Genomic DNA, 22806 nt, shown 5'->3' on the forward strand with positions numbered 1-22806 from the left:
CCGGTATTAGGGATGATGGGGCCTAGTGGTTTATGTATTGGGACCAGGGATGACTGTAATCATTGGTAATCTGACCATCATTTAATATTTCATCTTTGACACATAACTCATTGTTTTTCATAATAATCAACATGACAGGTGATGGTGTCCCAGATAGCAGCCAATGGGCCCTGGTCAACAGTAGTGCACTAGGTAGGGAATAGGGTGCCATTCTCTGGTCAACAGTAGTGCACTATATAGGGAATAGGGTGCCATTCTCTGGTCAACAGTAGTGCACTATATAGGGAATAGGGTGCCATTCTCTGGTCTAAAGTAGTGCACTATATAGGGAATAGGGTGCCATTCTCTGGTCTAAAGTAGTGCACTATATAGGGAATAGGGTGCCATTCAATCAATCAATCAATCAATTTTATTTTATATAGCCCTTCTTACATCAGCTAATATCTCGAAGTGCTGTACAGAAACCCAGCCTAAAACCCCAAACAGCTAGTAATGCAGGTGTAGAAGCACGGTGGCTAGGAAAAACTCCCTAGAAAGGCAAAACCTAGGAAGAAACCTAGAGAGGAACCAGGCTATGAGGGGTGGCCAGTCCTCTTCTGGCTGTGCCGGGTGGAGATTATAACAGAACCATGCCAAGATGTTCAAAAATGTTCATAAGTGACAAGCATGGTCAAATAATAATCAGGAATAAATCTCAGTTGGCTTTTCATAGCCGATCATTAGAGTTTAAAACAGCAGGTCTGGGACAGGTAGGGGTTCCATAACCGCAGGCAGAACAGTTTAAACTGGAATAGCAGCAAGGCCAGGCGGACTGGGGACAGCAAGGAGTCACCACGGCCGGTAGTCCCGACGTATGGTCCTAGGGCTCAGGTCTCTCAGTTGGCTTTTCATAGCCGATCATTTAGAGTTGAAAACAGCAGGTCTGGGACAGGTAGGGGTTTCGTAGCCGCAGGCAGAACAGTTGAAACTGGAATAGCAGCAAGGCCAGGCGGACTGGGGACAGCAAGGTGTCATCATGCCCGGTAGTCCTGACGTATGGTCCTAGGGCTCAGGTTCTCAGAGAGAAAGAGAGAACGAGAGAATTAGAGAGAGCATACTTAAATTCACACAGGACACTGGATAAGACAGGAGAAGTACTCCAGGTATAACCAACTAACCCCAGCCCCCCGACACATAAACTACTGCAGCATAAATACTGGAGGCTGAGACAGGAGCGGTCCGGAGACACTGTGGCCCCATCCGAAGAAACCCCCGGACAGGGCCAAACAGGAAGGATATAACCCCACCCACTCCGCCAAAGCACAGCCCCCGCACCACTAGAGGGATATCCCCAACCACCAACTTACAATCCTGAGACAAGGCCGAGTATAGCCCACAGAGGTCTCCACCACAGCACAAACCAAGGGGGGGGGGGCGCCAACCCAGACAGGAAGATCACGTCAGTAACTCAACCCACTCAAGTGACGCACCCCCCCCAGGGACGGCATGAAAGAGCACCAGCAAGCCAGTGACTCAGCCCCTGCAACAGGGTTAGAGGCAGAGAACCCCAGTGGAGAGGGGAACCGGCCCGGCAGAGACAGCAAGGGCTGTTCGTTGCTCCAGCCTTTCCGTTCACCTTCACACTCCTGGGCCAGACTACACTCAATCATATGACCTACTGAAGAGATAAGTCTTCAGTAAAGACTTAAAGGTTGAGACCGAGTCTGCGTCTCTCACATGGGTAGGCAGACTGTTCCATAAAAATGGAGATCTATAGGAGAAAGCCCTGCCTCCCGCTGTTTGCTTAGAAATTCTAGGGACAATTAGGAGGCCTGCGTCTTGTGACCGTAGCGTACGTATTGGTATGTACGGCAGGACCAACTCGGAAAGATAGGTAGGAGCAAGCCCATGTAACGCTTTATAGGTTAACAGTAAAACCTTGAAATCAGCCCTTGCCTTAACAGGAAGCCAGTGTAGGGAAGCTAGCACTGGAGTAATATGATCAAATTTCTTGGTTCTAGTCAGGATTCTAGCAGCCGTATTTAGCACTAACTGAAGTTTATTTAGTGCTTTATCCGGGTAGCCGGAAAATAGAGCATTGCAGTAGTCTAACCTAGAAGTAACAAATGCATGGATTAATTTTTCTGCATCATTTTTGGACAGAAAATTTCTGATTTTTGCAATGTTACGTAGATGGAAAAAAGCTGTCCTTGAAACAGTCTTGATATGTTCGTCAAAAGAGAGATCAGGGTCAAGAGTAACGCCTAGGTCCTTCACAGTTTTATTTGAGACGACTTTACAACCATCAAGATGAATTGTCAGATTTAACAGAAGATCTCTTTGTTTCTTGGGACCTAGAACAAGCATCTCTGTTTTGTCCGAGTTTAAAAGTAAAAAGTTTTCAGCCATCCACTTCCTTATGTCTGAAACACAGGCTTCTAGCGAGGGCAATTTTGGGGCTTCACCATGCTTCATTGAAATGTACAGCTGTGTGTCATCCGCATAGCAGTGAAAGTTAACATTATGTTTTCGAATAACATCCCCAAGAGGTAAAATATATAGTGAAAACAATAGTGGTCCTAAAACGGAACCTTGAGGAACACCGAAATGTACAGTTGATTTGTCGGAGGACAGACCATTCACAGAGACAAACTGATATCTTTCCGACAGGTAGGATCTAAACCAGGCCAGAACTTGTCCGTGTAGACCAATTTGGGTTTCCAGTCTCTCCAAAAGAATGTGGTGATCGATGGTGTCAAAGGCAGCACTAAGGTCTAGTAGCACGAGGACAGATGCAGAGCCTCGGTCTGACGCCATTAAAAGGTCATTTACCACCTTCACAAGTGCAGTCTCAGTGCTATGATGGGGTCTAAAACCAGACTGAAGCATTTCGTATACATTGTTTGTCTTCAGAAAGGCAGTGAGTTGCTGCGCAACAGCTTTTTCTAAAATTTTTGAGAGGAATGGAAGATTCGATATAGGCCGATAGTTTTTTATATTTTCCGGGTCAAGGTTTGGCTTTTTCAAGAGAGGCTTTATCACTGCCACTTTTAGTGAGTTTGGTACACATCCGGTGGATAGAGAGCTGTTTATTATGTTCAACATAGGAGGGCCAAGCACAGGAAGCAGCTCCTTCAGCAGTTTAGTAGGAATAGGATCCAGTATGCAGCTTGAAGGTTTAGAGGCCATGATTATTTTCATCATTGTGTCAAGAGATATAGTACTAAAACACTTAAGTGTCTCTCCCGATCCCAGGCCCTCGCAGAGCTGTGCAGATCCAGGACAGCTAAGCCCTGGAGGAATACGCAGATTCAAAGAGGAGTCCGTAATTTGCTTTCTAATGGTCATGATCTTTTCCTCAAAGAAGTTCATGAATTTATCACTGCTGAAGTGAAAGCCATCCTCTCTTGGGGAATGCTGCTTTTTAGTTAGCTTTGCAACAGTATCAAAAAGAAATTTTGGATTGTTCTTATTTTCCTCGATTAATTTGGAAAAGTAGGATGATCGAGCAGCAGTGAGGGCTCTTCGGTACTGCACGGTACTGTCTTTCCAAGCTAGTCGGAAGACTTCCAGTTTGGTGTGGCGCCATTTCCGTTCCAATTTCCTGGAAGCTTGCTTCAAAGCTCGGGTATTTTCTGTATACCAGGGAGCTAGTTTCTTATGACAAATGTCTTTCGTTTTTAGGGGTGCAACTGCATCTAGGGTATTGCGCAAGGTTAAATTGAGTTCCTCAGTTAAGTGGTTAACTGATTTTTGTCCTCTGACGTCCTTGGGTAGGCAGAAGGAGTCTGGAAGGGCATCAATGAATTTTTGTGTTGTCTGAGAATTTATAGCACGACTTTTGATGCTCCTTGGTTGGGGTCTAAGCAGATTATTTGTTGCGATTGCAAACGTAATAAAATGGTGGTCCGATAGTCCAGGATTTTGTGGAAAAACATTAAGATCTACAACATTTATTCCATGGGACAAAACTAGGTCCAGAGTATGACTGTGGCAGTGAGTAGGTCCAGAGACATGTTGGACAAAACCCACTGAGTCGATAATGGCTCCGAAAGACTTTTGGAGTGGGTCTGTGGACTTCTCCATGTGAATATTAAAATCACCAAAAATTAGAATATGATCTGCTATGACTACAAGGTCTGATAGGAATTCAGGAAACTCAGAGAGGAACGCTGTATATGGCCCAGGAGGCCTGTAAACAGTAGCTATAAAAAGTGATTGAGTAGGCTGCATAGATTTCATGACTAGAAGCTCAAAAGATGAAAACGCCATTTTTTTTTTTGTAAATTGAAATTTGCTATCGTAAATGTTAGCAACACCTCCGCCTTTGCGGGATGCACGGGGAATATGGTCACTAGTGTAACCAGGAGGGGAGGCCTCATTTAACACAGCAAATTCATCAGGCTTAAGCCATGTTTCAGTCAGGCCAATCACATCAAGATTATGATCAGTGATTAGTTCATTGACTATGACTGCCTTTGAAGTGAGGGATCTAACATTAAGTAACCCTATTTTGAGATGTGAGGTATCACGATCTCTTTCAATAATGGCAGGAATGGAGGAGGTCTTTATCCTAATAAGATTGCTAGGGTGAACACCACCATGTTTAGTTTTGCCCAACCTAGGTCGAGGCACAGACACAGTCTCAATGGGTATGGCTGAGCTGACTACACTGACTATGCTATTGGCAGACTCCACTAAGCTGGCAGGTTGGCTAACAGCCTGCTGCCTGGCCTGCACCCTATTTCACTGTGGGGCTAGAGGAGTTAGAGCCCTATCTATGTTGGTAGATAAGAGGAGAGCACCCCTCCGGCTAGGATGGAGTCCGTCACTCCTCAGCAGGTCAGGCTTGGTCCTGTTTGTGGGTGAGTCCCAGAAAGAGGGCCAATTATCCACAAATGTTATCTTTTGGGAGGGGCAGAAAACAGTTTTCAACCAGCGATTGAGTGCTGAGACTCTGCTGTAGAGCTCATCACTTCCCCTAACTGGGAGGGGGCCAGAGACAATTACTCGATGCCGACACATCTTTCTAGCTGATTTACACGCTGAAGCTATGTTGCACTTGGTGACCTCTGACTGTTTCATCCTAACATCGTTGGTGCCGACGTGGATAACAATATCTCTATACTCTCTACACTCGCCAGTTTTAGCTTTAGCCAGCACCATCTTTAGATTAGCCTTAACGTCGGTAGCCCTGCCCCCTGGTAAACAGTGTATGATCGCTGGGTGATTCGTTTTAAGTCTAATACTGCGGGTAATGGAGTCGCCAATGACTAGGGTTTTCAATTTGTCAGAGCTAATGGTGGGAGCCTTCGGCGTCTCAGACCCCGTAACGGGAGGAGTAGAGACTAGAGAAGACTCAGACTCAGACTCCGACTCGCTACATAATGGGGAAAACCGGTTGAAGGTTTCTGTCGGCTGAATGAGCGACACCGGTTGAGCATTCCAACAGTATTTCCCTCCAGAAGCCATGAGAAAGTTGTCCGGCTGCGGGGACTGTGCGGGGGGATTTATACTAACGTTACTGTCTGTACTTACTGGTGGCACAGACGCTGTTTCTTCCTTTCCTACACTGATATTACCCTTGCCTAACGATTGCGTCTGAAGCTGGGCTTGTAGCACAGCTATTCTCGCCGTAAGGCGATAATTCTCCTGTATATTATGAGTACAGCGACTGCAATTAGAAGACATCATGTTAATGTTACTACTTAGCTTCGGCTGTTGAAGATGTTGATGAACCATGTCCAGATAAAGCGTCCGGAGTGAAAAAGTTGAATAAGGGAAAAAAGTTGCGATGGAAAAAAGGAAAATAACGTAAAGTTGGCAGCTAGAACGCACAGGAAAATGACTCTTCTGTCTCGGGATAAACGTCCGGGGTGAAAAAGTTTAACGAAAAAAGATGAGTGAGGACAAAACTAAAAAGTTGGTAAATTTGTTGAACACAGAGATTGATTAAACGTTTATTAAAAGTAAAACGTGAATAGCTTGGCAGGTAGCCAAGTAGCAACAAACAGCAGAGCAGCACGGAGACAATGCGGAAGCGAGACGGAAGTCACGTGACAAACTCAGAGATTCTGCCAGAGAAACCTTTCTGCTACACTGGCGCTACGATCCCTGACCTAGGATACATGCTACCGCTACATATTAGCAAGCACTCCGCCGCTTCAACTGTCATTGTCCATGTTGGGTCAAATGACATTAAACTCCAGCAGTCAGAGAAATTGAGAGACGATTTTAAAACATTGATAAATACGCTGCTGGAATCTGTTTCCGGACCTTTTCCATCCCCACGGATATGGTTTTTAGTCGTATACGCCAATTACACACCTGGCTTAAGGGATACTGCTGCACCATGGGAATTCATTTTGTGGATAACTTTGCAGCTTTTACAGACCGACCAGGTCTATTTCTTCTGGACATTTTCCATCTTAACAGGTATGGCTCCAGCATCCTCTCCACCAACACGTCTCTTACTCTTGCCTCATGTAGAGCTTTTGATACCTGACGTTGTGTATTTTCGGGGGTTGACTTTTGGGATTGTACGCTCCCCTATCACACTATGTTCAATGCTCCTCTCCCAGTTTCATTAATTAGTCCCTCAATTGCAAATATGGAACAAACTTCAGCTAACAACCTTTCTGCAATTCCTAGATTATTGTCCAATCACCGTATTGCGAATACTACTTACATGCAGAGAGGTATTGTTAGTAGTAATCTTGTCCCCATCAAATGGAGCTCTGTCAATAGCCCGAAAATGGTTTATTGCTCATTCAGTGCAGCTTCCGGTGCTACCCTGGATACTCCATCTGATATGAATTCCCGTAGCAATGGCATTGGAATAATTCATTTGAATGCTAGAAGCCTGATCCAAAAGTTGGACTTTATTGACATTTTGGTCTCACAATCAAATGTTGACGTACTGATTGTATCTGAATCGTGGCTGTGTATGATTCTGTGCCTGATTCAGATATTCAGTTGATTGGGTACAATATTTATAGAGCTGATAGAGTTGGTAGAGGTGGTGGTATCGCGATATATGTAAAATGCTGCTTAAATGTTTCTTGTGTCCATATCAACCTCTGTCCCAAAGCAATATGAATGTCTAGTTTTAAATGCGGTACTTGGTAATAATGATCATTTAACTCTAGCTGGGGTATATCGCCCCCCCTCAGCTCCTCCTTGTACTCTATGCAAATTATCTGATATACTGTCTAACTATGCAAACTCTGAATTACTGATTTTGGGAGATTTTAACCTGGATTGGCTTTCACCAGTATCCGATAAATTAAAAGATATTTGTACTGAGCTAAATCTAACTCAGCTGATAACTAAACCAACCAACTTGAAGAATCCAGTCAAATCTACTCTACTAGACATTATTCTAACAAATACCCCCCATAAATACACAGCCAGTGGGGTTTTTTCAAATGATATCAGTGACCATTGCTCTATTGCTTGTATTAGAGATACCAGGCTGAAACACTCTGATCCCTGTTTAATCTCTAAGAGAAATTATAAACATTTCTCACAGCAAGCTTTTATCCTTGACTTATATCACTCTGAGCTTTTATCCACTTGCTGCTTTCTGGACCCGGTTTTAGCCCTTGCTTTTTTCTCTTCTACTGTTCCCTCTATGTCTGATAAACACGCCCCGCTTAAGAATCACAGAGTAAGAAACCGAACCAGTTCTTGGTTCTCTCCTGAATTGTCAGGTCTTTTTCTGCAAAAGAATCGGGCCTGGGCCTTGGCGAGGAAAACAGGTACTCCAGCTTGATTGGCTGTTTTTTTAGGCAATTGAGAAATAAATGTACTGCAGCTGTCAAAAAGGCAAAATCTAATGACTTCCTTAATGCTATGACAGATTCTGCAGGAGATCCTGCAAAATTCTGGAAAACCGTTAATTCACTGAAACGGGGGAATTCTGCTGTTTCTCTTCCTAAGCAAATTATCTCAGACTCCTGTATTCTAAGTGAAAAAAATTATATTTGTGATGCTTTTAATAAGCATTTCATCTCTGCTGGTTTTTTATTTGAAAAGAAAAGTGGCCATTGTGGTACTGGCCAGTTAGTTGATTTTTCGTCTTGCTTTTCAACCGTTACTCTGGAAAATGGTAACCCTGTTTTTAGTTTCCAGAAAATAACTGAAGCAGAGGTTCTAGCTGCCCTGTGTGCCATTGATACTAAGAAATCCTTAGGCGCTGACAATTTAGGCCCGTACTTACTTAAGTGTGCTGCACCTATCATTGCTGGTTCAGTGACACACATTTTTTAATCTAACATTAAGCACAGGAAATATCCCTAAGGTGTGGAAAGCAGCTTTTGTTCTGCCATTAAATAAGGGAGGTGACGGTAGTGATTTGGATAACTATCGACCCATCTCTAGGCTCCCTTGTCTGGCAAAGATCCTAGAATCTATAGTCAACAAACAGTTACAATCTTTTCTTTCTGTTAACAGTATTTTTAGCCCCAATCAATCTGGTTTTAGATCTAAACACAGTACCACATCGGCCACTATGCTTGTTGTAAATGATATTGCAAATGCCTTAGATGATAGAAAGCACTGTGCTGCGTTGTTTGGAGATTTGTCAAAAGCTTTTGACACTGTAGACCATGCTATCCTTTTGAGTAAACTGTCATCTATAGGACTGGGCACTGATGCCTGTCGATGGTTTTAGGACTATTTTAAAGATAGAACTCAGGCCGCCATGGTCGACGGGGTCAAGTCTGACCCCTTACAGTTATTTAAAGGGGTCCCTCAGGGTTCAATAATTGGCCCACTATTGTTCTCACTTTATATTAACAACATTGGTGGTGATGTCAGATATTGTAAATTCCATTGATATGCAGATGACCCAGTGATGTCCTCTATCGCTCCAACAGCGGACCAAGCTTTAATGCAGTTGGATACTACAGGGGTCTCTTTTACAGCTTCAACTTGTTTTAAACGCTAAGAAAACAAATGTCATGTTTTTTTCTAGGTCTAAACTCTCAATTAGAAACACTTTTGTAATCACTGGCTTGGATGGTACTCAAATCAAACAGGTCTCTGCATATAAATACTTAGGGGTATGGTTAGATGATAGGCTTTCTTTTTAAAAAACATGTTGCTGAATTGGGGAAAAAAGCTCAAATTCAAGATATGGTTCCTTTACAGAAACAGGGCTTGTCTGTCCTCCGTAAATAGAAACCAAATTGTGCAGGCTACTTTTATGTCCGTTTTAGATGATGGTGATATTATCTATATGCATGCATCGGCAAACACATTAAAACCACTGGATGCTATTTACCATTGTGCACTCAGGTTTATCACAGGTGATGGTTACAAAACTCATCACTGTATCCTATATCAACATGTGGGCTGGGCCTCTCTATCTGTGAGGCGAGAGCAACATGCTCTCTTGTTTATTTATAAAGCACTTCTTTTAAAACTACCTCCATATATTTCATCATTAATTTCCACTAGATATACTAATTTTAAAACCAGATCACAGATGTGGATTACCTTAGAGACTCCTGTGGTCTCCCCAGAGTTGGGTAGGACTGCCTTCAGTTCCTTTGCACCTTATTTATGGAACAAACTGCAGATCCAACTTAAGTTAGACACTCTGGTGTCCCTTGCCCATTTTAAAAATGTTATGGAGGATCAATATGATGTTGTCTGTGATTGTTTCTGTTGAATTGTGTGTTTTGTTTGAAATGTTCTTGTCTGTATGTCTAAAACTGTACATGTCAACATGTTTACACAGGGCACAGCCGTAAAAGAGATCCAGGTCTCAGTCTGTTTTTCCATGTTAAAATAAAGATTTAAAAAATAAAATAAAACATCTCCTAGACACTTCAAAACCTTATTCCTTATGATTAATTTTTTTACTGTCTTTATTGCCTTTTGTGAAAGTGTTATTCAATGTGTTTCTATGGGCTTTAGTAGTAAATGCCAAATGCAATATTTTATCAAATAATTGTTGTATATTTGTTTTGGACACTTAAAGGGGTCTTTAAAATTGTAAATAAATTAGCTAAATGATCCATGGTAGTACAAGCCCCCCCAACGGCTTAGACTTTTAGAGGTTAAAGACTGCAGGAAAGACTATCACGCTTCACCAGCTCTCACAGTTAAACAACGAGGACCAAGTTGTAGAGTGAAAGTAATTTCTCTGGGAAAACAAACTACACTTCGCAGCAGCACAAGTTCTCCTAACTTGAAATGACATAGTGCCTTGTTCTGTTGTGGTTACGAGGAAGTGAAGGGGTTTTAGTTTTAGATCAAGATGTACTTCACCCGTAGTCTCTTCTCTACCAGTGTGTTGACATTGTTGAGGGAATGGGACCAGCTAGTGAGGGAATGGGACCAGCTAGTGAGGGAATGGGACCAGCTAGTGAGGGAATATGACCAGCTAGTGAGGGAATATGACCAGCTAGTGAGGGAATGGGACCAGCTAGTGAATGAATGGGACCAGCTAATGAGTGAATGGGACCAGCTAGTGAATGAATGGGACCAGCTAGTGAATGAATGCGACCAGCTAGTGAATGAATGGGACCAGCTAGTGAATGAATGGGACCAGCTAGTGAGGGAATGGGACCAGCTAGTGAGGGAATGTGACCAGCTAGTGAGTGAGTGTGACCAGCTAGTGAGTGAATGTGTCCAGCTAGTGAGAGAGTGTGACCAGCTAGTGAATGAATGTGACCAGCTAGTGATTGAATGTGTCCAGCTAGTGAATGAATGTGACGAGCACTCTCCAGCTATTGAGAGTGTGTCCAGCTAGTGAGAGAGTGTGACCAGCTAGTGAGAGAGTGTGACCAGCTAGTGAGTGAATGTGACCAGCTAGTGAGTGAGTGTGACCAGCTAGTGAGTGAATGTGTCCAGCTAGTGAATGAATGTGACGAGCACTCTCCAGCTATTGAGAGTGTGTCCAGCTATTGAGAGTGTGTCCAGCTATTGAGAGAGTGTGACCAGCTAGTGAGAGAGTGTGACCAGCTAGTGAGAGAGTGTGACCAGCTAGTGAGAGAGTGTGTCCAGCTAGTGAATGAATGTGACTAGCAGGTGAGAGACTGTGAGCAGCTATGGCTGTTTTCCCACCCTCTGCCTGATAGACTGCTCACTGCATGGCAGCTCAGTGTGTCAATTACTGAAATGACTTATGCTTTATCTGCTTAGAACTCAACTGAATGTATAAAGAGAACAGCCCCAGTTCTGGCACTCCACAGTCATGGCCTAGTTTATCAAGATTACAAACAGTAGGAACTCTCTCCTCTCTGCCAAATCAATCTACGCCAACCAGCCAGCCAGCCAGACAGACACAGACAGACAGCCAGCCAGTCAGCCAGCCAGCCAGCCAGCCAGACAGACAGACAGACACTCCCTACCAGTCTGTCTTAGCAGCCAAGGCCTGTCATTCTCTGAGGCCGGCTGGCTTCAGTATCTGCCAGAAGTGTGAGCTGAGAGGATGAATCAACTCAGGATGAGTGAGGGAGATTAAGATGAGGAGATTCCATTTGGCAGAGACTAGCTCAGAACATGGGCAGACAGGCAGGCAGGCAGGCAGTCGGAGACTAGCTCAGAACATGGGCAGACAGGCAGGCAGACGTGTCCCCCTGCTTAAGCCAGTACATGTCCAGGCCCGTCTGAAGTTTGCTAGAGTGCATTTGGATGATCCAGAAGAGGATTGGGAGAATGTCATATGGTCAGATGAAACCAAAATATAACTTTTTGGTAAAAACTCAACTACTACCTACTGTGAAGCATGGAGGTGGAAACATCATGCTTTGGGGCTGTTTTTCGGCAAAGGGACCAGGACGACTGATCCGTGTAAAGGAAAGAATGAATGGGGCCATGTATCGTGAGATTTTGAGTGAAAACCTCCTTCCATCATCAAGGGCATTGAAGATGAAACGTGGCTGGGTCTTTCAGCATGACAATGATCCCAAACACACCGCCCGGGCAACGAAGGAGTGGCTTCGTAAGAAGCATTTCAAGGTCCTGGAGTGGCCTAGCCAGTCTCCAGATCTCAACCCCATAGAAAATTATTATAATTAACCTACATTCCAATTAAAATCTCTGTATGAGTTTGATTATCAGTATACGTTTATTGATTCTTGCTCACAGATAAAACTGAAGAAATTATGAATTTACATTTCAAAATAGCATAAGAAATGACTCACTTCTAAACAGAACACATGGCATATGGAGAATACAGAACACATGGCATATATAGAATACAGAACACATGGCATATGGAGAATACAGAACACATGGCATATATAGAATACAGAACACATGGCATATGGAGAATACAGAACACATGGCATATGGAGAATACAGAACACATGGCATATGTAGAATACAGAACACATGGCATATATAGAATACAGAACACATGGCATATATAGAATACAGAACACATGGCATATATAGAATACAGAACACATGGCATATATAGAATACAGAACACATGGCATATGGAGAATACAGAACACATGGCATATATAGAATACAGAACACATGGCATATATAGAATACAGAACACATGGCATATGGAGAATACAGAACACATGGCATATATAGAATACAGAACACATGGCATAGATAGAATACAGAACACATGGCATATGTAGAATACAGAACACATGGCATATGGAGAATACAGAACACATGGCATATATAGAATACAGAACACATGGCATATATAGAATACAGAACACATGGCATATGTAGAATACAGAACACATGGCATATATAGAATACAGAACACATGGCATATATAGAATACAGAACACATGGCATATATAGAATACAGAACACATGGCATATGGAGAATACAGAACACATGGCATATGGAGAATACAGAACACATGGCATAGATAGAATACAGAACACATGGCATATGTAGAATACAGAACACATGGCATATGTAGAATACAGAACACATGGCATATATAGAATACAGAACACATGGCATATATAGAATACAGAACACATGGCATATATAGAATACAGAACACATGGCATATGGAGAATACAGAACACATGGCATATATAGAATACAGAACACATGGCATATATAGAATACAGAACACATGGCATATATAGAATACAGAACACATGGCATATATAGAATACAGAACACATGGCATATATAGAATACAGAACACATGGCATATATAGAATACAGAACACATGGCATATATAGAATACAGAACACATGGCATATATAGAATACAGAACACATGGCATATATAGAATACAGAACCCATGGCATATATAGAATACAGAACACATGGCATATATAGAATACAGAACACATGGCATATATAGAATACAGAACACATGGCATATGTAGAATACAGAACACATGGCATATGGAGAATACAGAACACATGGCATATATAGAATACAGAACACATGGCATATATAGAATACAGAACACATGGCATATATAGAATACAGAACACATGGCATATATAGAATACAGAACACATGGCATATGGAGAATACAGAACACATGGCATATGGAGAATACAGAACACATGGCATAGATAGAATACAGAACACATGGCATATGTAGAATACAGAACACATGGCATATGTAGAATACAGAACACATGGCATATATAGAATACAGAACACATGGCATATATAGAATACAGAACACATGGCATATATAGAATACAGAACACATGGCATATGGAGAATACAGAACACATGGCATATATAGAATACAGAACACATGGCATATGTAGAATACAGAACACATGGCATATATAGAATACAGAACACATGGCATATGGAGAATACAGAACACATGGCATATATAGAATACAGAACACATGGCATATGGAGAATACAGAACACATGGCATATGGAGAATACAGAACACATGGCATATGTAGAATACAGAACACATGGCATATATAGAATACAGAACACATGGCATATATAGAATACAGAACACATGGCATATATAGAATACAGAACACATGGCATATATAGAATACAGAACACATGGCATATGGAGAATACAGAACACATGGCATATATAGAATACAGAACACATGGCATATATAGAATACAGAACACATGGCATATATAGAATACAGAACACATGGCATATGGAGAATACAGAACACATGGCATATATAGAATACAGAACACATGGCATAGATAGAATACAGAACACATGGCATATGTAGAATACAGAACACATGGCATATGGAGAATACAGAACACATGGCATATATAGAATACAGAACACATGGCATATATAGAATACAGAACACATGGCATATATAGAATACAGAACACATGGCATATGTAGAATACAGAACACATGGCATATGGAGAATACAGAACACATGGCATATATAGAATACAGAACACATGGCATATATAGAATACAGAACACATGGCATATATAGAATACAGAACACATGGCATATATAGAATACAGAACACATGGCATATGGAGAATACAGAACACATGGCATATGGAGAATACAGAACACATGGCATAGATAGAATACAGAACACATGGCATATGTAGAATACAGAACACATGGCATAGATAGAATACAGAACACATGGCATATATAGAATACAGAACACATGGCATATATAGAATACAGAACACATGGCATATATAGAATACAGAACACATGGCATATATAGAATACAGAACACATGGCATATATAGAATACAGAACACATGGCATAGATAGAATACAGAACACATGGCATATGTAGAATACAGAACACATGGCATATGTAGAATACAGAACACATGGCATATATAGAATACAGAACACATGGCATATATAGAATACAGAACACATGGCATATATAGAATACAGAACACATGGCATATATAGAATACAGAACACATGGCATATATAGAATACAGAACACATGGCATATGTAGAATACAGAACACATGGCATATGGAGAATACAGAACACATGGCATATATAGAATACAGAACACATGGCATATATAGAATACAGAACACATGGCATATATAGAATACAGAACACATGGCATATGGAGAATACAGAACACATGGCATATATAGAATACAGAACACATGGCATATATAGAATACATAACGCCAGGGTTGTGGGTTCATTTCCCACGGGGGGCCAGTATGAAAAATGTATGCACTCACTAACTGTAAGTCGCTCTGGATAAGAGCGTCTGCTAAATGACTAAAATGTAAAATGTAAAATAACACTTTCAGGGCATTTTTTTCATGATGGAAACTGAATTGTTAAAATGTGATTAAAAAACAAATATAAAACATTTAGGGTAAATACATATTAAGAGCTGGAGCTATTTTACAGTCTGACAACAGTGGATGAGTGGCGTTTCTCCATTATGCTTGTTTTGTGGTGAGAAGCCTTTGTCTGCAGTCTGCTTGTGACCGTGCTTATAGTGTCAGCGTCATTATAGTGAGTATTTACATTACAGTAGTATGTCTCTATAGGCAGGGTACAGCAGTGTAAACAGTAGTGTCTCTATAGGCAGGGTACAGCAGTGTAAACAGTAGTGTCTCTATAGGCAGGGTACAGCAGTGTAAACAGTAGTGTCTCTATAGGCAGGGTACAGCAGTGTAAACAGTAGTGTCTCTATAGGCAGGGTACAGCAGTGTAAACAGTAGTATGTCTCTATAGGCAGGGTACAGCAGTGTAAACAGTAGTGTCTCTATAGGCAGGGTACTTCCTTTCTGGTTTGAACTCGTAACCAGTGTTGGTCTCTGACTGTATGATTGTATTGATGGAGAAGCCATTGAGGAAGGTAGTAAAACAGGGAGAAGTGTTTTCCCCACAGCTTTGGGATGATTAACATCTTCTTGTCTCTGTTTTTCCATTTCATCTTGATCACACCTTTGATTTTTCTGTGCTTCCACAACACGTTGAAATGCGCAGGTGTATTCATTAACAATCAGTGATTTGACAGATGTTCCTTGTCTCTTCTCCTCTCTTCTTTACCAAGCACTCCTATCTGGACTGGGAAACCTCCATGATTCTGCAGAATATAGCAGGGAAGCCCTCTCACTTGCTGACCAAGGTGACTCCTCCTCCGTCACTTCTCTACTTGCTCCTGCATGCAATCAGGTTCTCTGTGATTGGCTGCTTTTTAACCCCACCCCCCTCTCCGTCTGCTGATGTCATGTCCTTAAGTCGTTGACAGGTTAGATGTTTTTAGATAGTTCTATAGATTAGTGTTATACGGTATATCTAACACTGTAGTTATCATAATGTGATACTGCAATGATGACTTATACAGACCATGAGAGGGAGGCATGTTGGTCTTCTTCTCAAGCATCCTCTTGCATGTTGCATGCCTCTCCCGCCTTCCATCTCAATCTCTCACTCCCTCCCCCTGCTCGGCCTACTTCCTGCCCCCTCAACCCTCTCTCCCTCAACCCTTTCTCCCTCTACCGCCTTCCATCTCAATCTCTCACTCCCTCCCTCTGCTCGGCCTACTTCCTGCCCCCTCAACCCTTTCTCCCTCTACCGCCTTCCATCTCAATCTCTCACTCCCTCCCCCTGCTTGGCCTACTTCCTGCCCCCTCAACCCTTTCTCCCTCTACCGCCTTCCATCTCAATCTCTCACTCCCTCCCCCTGCTTGGCCTACTTCCTGCCCCCTCAACCCTCTCTCCCTCTACCGCCTTCCATCTCAATCTCTCACTCCCTCCCTCTGCTCGGCCTACTTCCTGCCCCCTCAACCCTTTCTCCCTCTACCGCCTTCCATCTCAATCTCTCACTCCCTCCCCCTGCTTGGCCTACTTCCTGCCCCCTCAACCCTTTCTCCCTCTACCGCCTTCCATCTCAATCTCTCACTCCCTCCCCCTGCTTGGCCTACTTCCTGCCCCCTCAACCCTTTCTCCCTCTACCGCCTTCCATCTCAATCTCTCACTCCCTCCCTCTGCTCGGCCTACTTCCTGCCCCCTCAACCCTTTCTCCCTCTACCGCCTTCCATCTCAATCTCTCACTCCCTCCCCCTGCTTGGCCTACTTCCTGCCCCCTCAACCCTTTCTCCCTCTACCGCCTTCCATCTCAATCTCTCACTCCCTCCCCCTGCTTGGCCTACTTCCTGCCCCCTCAACCCTTTCTCCCTCTACCGCCTTCCATCTCAATCTCTCACTCCCTCCCCCTGCTCGGCCTACTTCCTGTCCCCTCAACCCTCTCTCCCTCAACCCTCTCTCCCTCTACCGCCTTCCATCTCAATCTCTCACTCCGTGTGTGTGCTATGTGGTTTACCAATACCATTAGAATGGATTGTATGCTGTATGTGTTTTACCATAAGAATGCATTGTATGTGTTTGAGATGACTCTAAATGCTTGGAAACAAATGAGTATTGAGCTGAAGGCATGGAAATATGTCTGACCTGGACTGACACAGCCACCCACACCATGTCAACACGTCCTGTCGGGACTTAACCTGGACTGACACAGCCACCCACACCATGTCAACATGTCCTGTCGGGACTTAACCTGGACTGACACAGCCACCCACACCATGTCAACACGTCCTGTCGGGACTTAACCTGGACTGACACAGCCACCCACACCATGTCAACATGTCCTGTCGGGACTTAACCTGGACTGACACAGCCACCCACACCATGTCAACATGTCCTGTCGGGACTTAACCTGGACTGACACAGCCACCCACACCATGGCAACACGTCCTGTCGGGACTTAACCTGGACTGACACAGCCACCCACACCATGTCAACATGTCCTGTCGGGACTTAACCTGGACTGACACAGCCACCCACACCATGTCAACATGTCCTGTCGGGACTTAACCTGGACTGACACAGCCACCCACACCATGTCAACATGTCCTGTCGGGACTTAACCTGGACTTGCAGCTTGTTTCAACAGTATCAATGACGGGAATACACTTGGGGTTGTGGGTTGATTTAAAATGGTCCTGTTATTCAAGGGATACTACTGCCGATTAAACAGGTGGTCGACTGTACATGCTCGACAGGCAGTGTTTCTGTGTCAAATAGCAAGGACCTTACACCAACAACAATACACTCAATCAATCCCGGTTTCAGAGATGGCTGTTCTGTTCGGTTGACCCGTAACATACAACTTTATTGTTGTAAAATAAAGGTTTATTTTTAGGATCCTCATCCTATTCACCATCTGCAACCAACAACTGGATCCCAGGTCATCGAATCCTTCTCATTGTGTCCAGTCACAGACAGAGGACCAGGAAATAGAGATGTAGAACACATGGAAACAGAGAGCTGAGGACCAGGAAATAGAGATGTAGAACACATGGAAACAGAGAGCTGAGGACCAGGATATAGAGATGTAGAACACATGGAAACAGAGAGCTGAGGACCAGGATATAGAGCTGTAGAACACATGGAAACAGAGAGCTGAGGACCAGGATATAGAGATGTAGAACACATGGAAACAGAGAGCTGAGGACCAGGAAATAGAGATGTAGAACACATGGAAACAGAGAGCTGAGGACCAGGAAATAGAGATGTAGAACACATGGAAACAGAGAGCTGAGGACCAGGAAATATAGATGTAGAACACATGGAAACAGAGAGCTGAGGACCAGGATATAGAGATGTAGAACACATGGAAACAGAGAGCAGAGGACCAGGAAATGGAGATGTAGAACACATGGAAACAGAGAGCTGAGGACCAGGATATAGAGATGTAGAACACATGGAAACAGAGAGCAGAGGACCAGGAAATAGAGATGTAGAACACATGGAAACAGAGAGCTGAGGACCAGGAAATAGAGATGTAGAACACATGGAAACAGAGAGCTGAGGACCAGGATATAGAGATGTAGAACACATGGAAACAGAGAGCTGAGGACCAGGAAATAGAGATGTAGAACACATGGAAACAGAGAGCTGAGGACCAGGAAATAGAGATGTAGAACACATGGAAACAGAGAGCTGAGGACCAGGAAATAGAGATGTAGAACACATGGAAACAGAGAGCTGAGGACCAGGATATAGAGATGTAGAACACATGGAAACAGAGAGCAGAGGACCAGGATATAGAGATGTAGAACACATGGAAACAGAGAGCAGAGGACCAGGATATAGAGATGTAGAACACATGGAAACAGAGAGCTGAGGACCAGGATATAGAGATGTAGAACACATGGAAACAGAGAGCAGAGGACCAGGAAATAGAGATGTAGAACACATGGAAACAGAGAGCTGAGGACCAGGATATAGAGATGTAGAACACATGGAAACAGAGAGCTGAGGACCAGGAAATAGAGATGTAGAACACATGGAAACAGAGAGCTGAGGACCAGGAAATAGAGATGTAGAACACATGGAAACAGAGAGCTGAGGACCAGGATATAGAGCTGTAGAACACATGGAAACAGAGAGCTGAGGACCAGGATATAGAGATGTAGAACACATGGAAACAGAGAGCTGAGGACCAGGATATAGAGATGTAGAACACATGGAAACAGAGAGCTGAGGACCAGGATATAGAGATGTAGAACACATGGAAACAGAGAGCTGAGGACCAGGAAATGGAGATGTAGAACACATGGAAACAGAGAGCTGAGGACCAGGAAATAGAGATGTAGAACACATGGAAACAGAGAGCTGAGGACCGGGATATAGAGATGTAGAACACATGGAAACAGAGAGCTGAGGACCAGGATATAGAGATGTAGAACATATGGAAACAGAGAGCTGAGGACCAGGAAATAGAGATGTAGAACACATGGAAACAGAGAGCTGAGGACCAGGAAATAGAGATGTAGAACACATGGAAACAGAGAGCTGAGGACCAGGAAATAGAGATGTAGAACACATGGAAACCGAGAGCTGAGGACCAGGAAATAGAGATGTAGAACACATGGAAACAGAGAGCTGAGGACCAGGAAATAGAGATGTAGAACACATGGAAACAGAGAGCTGAGGACCAGGAAATAGAGATGTAGAACACATGGAAACAGAGAGCTGAGGACCAGGATATAGAGCTGTAGAACACATGGAAACAGAGAGCTGAGGACCAGGATATAGAGATGTAGAACACATGGAAACAGAGAGCTGAGGACCAGGATATAGAGATGTAGAACACATGGAAACAGAGAGCTGAGGACCAGGATATAGAGATGTAGAACACATGGAAACAGAGAGCTGAGGACCAGGAAATGGAGATGTAGAACACATGGAAACAGAGAGCTGAGGACCAGGAAATAGAGATGTAGAACACATGGAAACAGAGAGCTGAGGACCAGGATATAGAGATGTAGAACACATGGAAACAGAGAGCTGAGGACCAGGATATAGAGATGTAGAACATATGGAAACAGAGAGCTGAGGACCAGGAAATAGAGATCTAGAACACATGGAAACAGAGAGCTGAGGACCAGGAAATAGAGATGTAGAACACATGGAAACAGAGAGCTGAGGACCAGGAAATAGAGATGTAGAACACATGGAAACCGAGAGCTGTGTAGGTCACATGTTTGGAGTTCAGCCAATCGAACTAATAGGATTATAACTCCAGATAACTCCAGATCTGTCCGTGCTCTAGAGCCTGATTCCTGCTGTTTGGTCGTTGTCATGCCAAACAGTCTGGCCCCCACAGCAATCTCCAAATGGGATCATTCTATCTATGATCACAGTTAACATTTGTCCGGGAAGGTTCAGGGTAGCGAAGTTACACAGTAAATTACAAATTCCCCTGGAAATGATAAAAGGTTTACACATTCTCCTGAAAAATAGTTTAAATGATCTACAGTTATACATCCATCAGATCCGGTCTACTTTGTGAACAGTATGGTTGTGTTACGTTGCTTTATACATTTTTGAATGAATAAATGATTAATCCTTTAATGGGATAATGTCTCTCAACTGTGATGATGCACCTCAGACACAGGTCACACTGAGGTCACACTGAGGTCACACTGTTTTGTCCCCTGTAGCTGTTCCAGTAACCAGTCAGCTGAGCTGTCTGACTCTCATCTATTTGTCCCTCTCTCTTTCTCACCTTCTCTCTTTTCTTGTCATTCCTGCCACACTCGTATCTGAGAAGCGCTTTGTCTTTCGTCATCTCTCTCTCTCTCTCTCTCTCTCTCTCTCTCTCTCTCTCTCTCTCTCGCTCTCTCGCGCTCTCTCTCGCTCTCTCTCGCTCTCTCTATCTCCCTCTCTCTCTCTCTCTCTCTAACTCTCTCTCTCTCTCTCTCTAACTCTCTCTCTCTTTCTGTCTCTCTCTCGCTCTCTCTCTCTCTTTCTGTCTCTCTCTGTCTCTCTGTCTCTCTGTTTCTCTCTCTCTCTGTTTCTCTCTCTCTCTCTCTCTCTCTGTCTCTCTGTTTCTCTCTCTCTCTGTTTCTCTCTCTCTCTGTTTCTCTCTCTCTCTCTCTCTGTCTCTCTCTCTCTCTCTCTCTCTGTCTCTCTCTCTGTCTCTCTCTCTGTCTCTCTGTCTCTCTCATCTCTCTGTCTCTCTCATCTCTCTCTCTCTCCCTCTCTCTCTCATATCTCTCTCTCTCTCTCTCTCTCTCTCTCTCTCTCATCTATCTCTCTCTCTCTCTATCTACACAACATGTCATCATGGCTCTGACATGTATTTCCCCAAATACTCTGTTCTGCCCTGCCCTGCCCTGCCTCTCCTCTCCTCTCCCTCCACTGAATGGGCTCTTTGTTTTGGTTTCTGTGTCTTTTTAACTCTGCACTGTTGGGAATGGCCTCGTAAGTCTGCACCAATACACCAAAAACATTTGATTTGATTTGGTTTATGGCACATACAGTGCCTTCAGAAAGTATTCACACCCCTGGACTTTTTCCACATTTTGTTATGTTACAAGGTGGGATTAGAATGGATTTAATTGTAAAAAATTGTCAGCGATCTACACAAAAATACTCTAATGTGAAAGGGGAAGAAACATTTTAACATTTGTAAAACATTCATGTCCTGCTGAAAGGTGAATTTGTCTCCCAGTGTCTGTTGGAAAGCAGACTGAACCAGGTTTTCCTCTAGGATTTTGCCGGTGCTTAGCTCTATTCAGTTTATTTTTATCCTTGCTGATGACAAGCATACCCATAACATGATCAGCCATGACCATGCTTAAAAATATGAAGAGTGGTACTCAGTGATGTGTAGTTGGATTAGCGTCAAACATAATGCTTTGTATTCTTCCTAATTTGAGTCATTTTACAGTTAGTGAGTGCATACATTTTCATACTTTATTCGTACTGGTCCCCCGTGCGAATCGAACCCACAACCCTGGCGTTGCAAGCGCCATGCTCTACCAACTGAGCTACACGGGACTTAGAAAGTTAATTTCTTTGCCAATTATTTTGCAGTTCTACTTTAGTGCCTTATTGCAAACAGGACGCCTGTTTTTGGAATATTTTCTGTACAGGCTTCCTTCTTTTCACTCTGTCATTTAGGTTAGTATTGTGGAGGAACTACAATGTTGTTGATCCATCCTCAGTTTTCTCCTATCACAGCCATTAAACTCTGTAACTGTTTAAAGTCACCATTGGCCTCATGGTGAAATCCCTGAGCGGTTTCCTTCCTCTCTGGCAACTGAGTTAGGAAGGACGCCTGTATCTTTGTAGTGACTGGGTGTATTGATACACCATCCAAAGTGTACTTAATAACTTCATCATGCTCAAAGGGATATTCAATCTGTTGTTAATTTTATTTTTTTCACCAATTGGTAGATTCTTTGCGAGGCATTGGAAAACCTCCCTGGTCTTTGGAAAACCTCCCTGGTCTTTGGAAAACCTCCCTGGTCTTTGGAAAACCTCCCTGGTCTTTGGAAAACCTCCCTGGTCTTTGGAAAACCTCCCTGGTCTTTGGAAAACCTCC

General features: G+C 43.2%; 1 protein-coding gene across 1 annotated transcript in view; it reads left to right on the forward strand.

Moving 5' to 3' along the window:
- LOC311143677 (ras-associated and pleckstrin homology domains-containing protein 1-like) overlaps positions 1–22806 on the forward strand; it is a gene marked incomplete at its 3' end in the record, with an annotated part of 215502 nt that overhangs the window by 137998 nt on the left and 54698 nt on the right. The window contains 1 exon segment of the mRNA XM_084179549.1: positions 15961–16035. Coding sequence (XP_084035675.1) covers positions 15961–16035 — 75 coding nt within the window.

Source organism: Coregonus lavaretus (assembly GCF_964263955.1).
Source record: "Coregonus lavaretus genome assembly, chromosome: 16".
NCBI lineage: Eukaryota > Metazoa > Chordata > Actinopteri > Salmoniformes > Salmonidae > Coregonus > Coregonus lavaretus.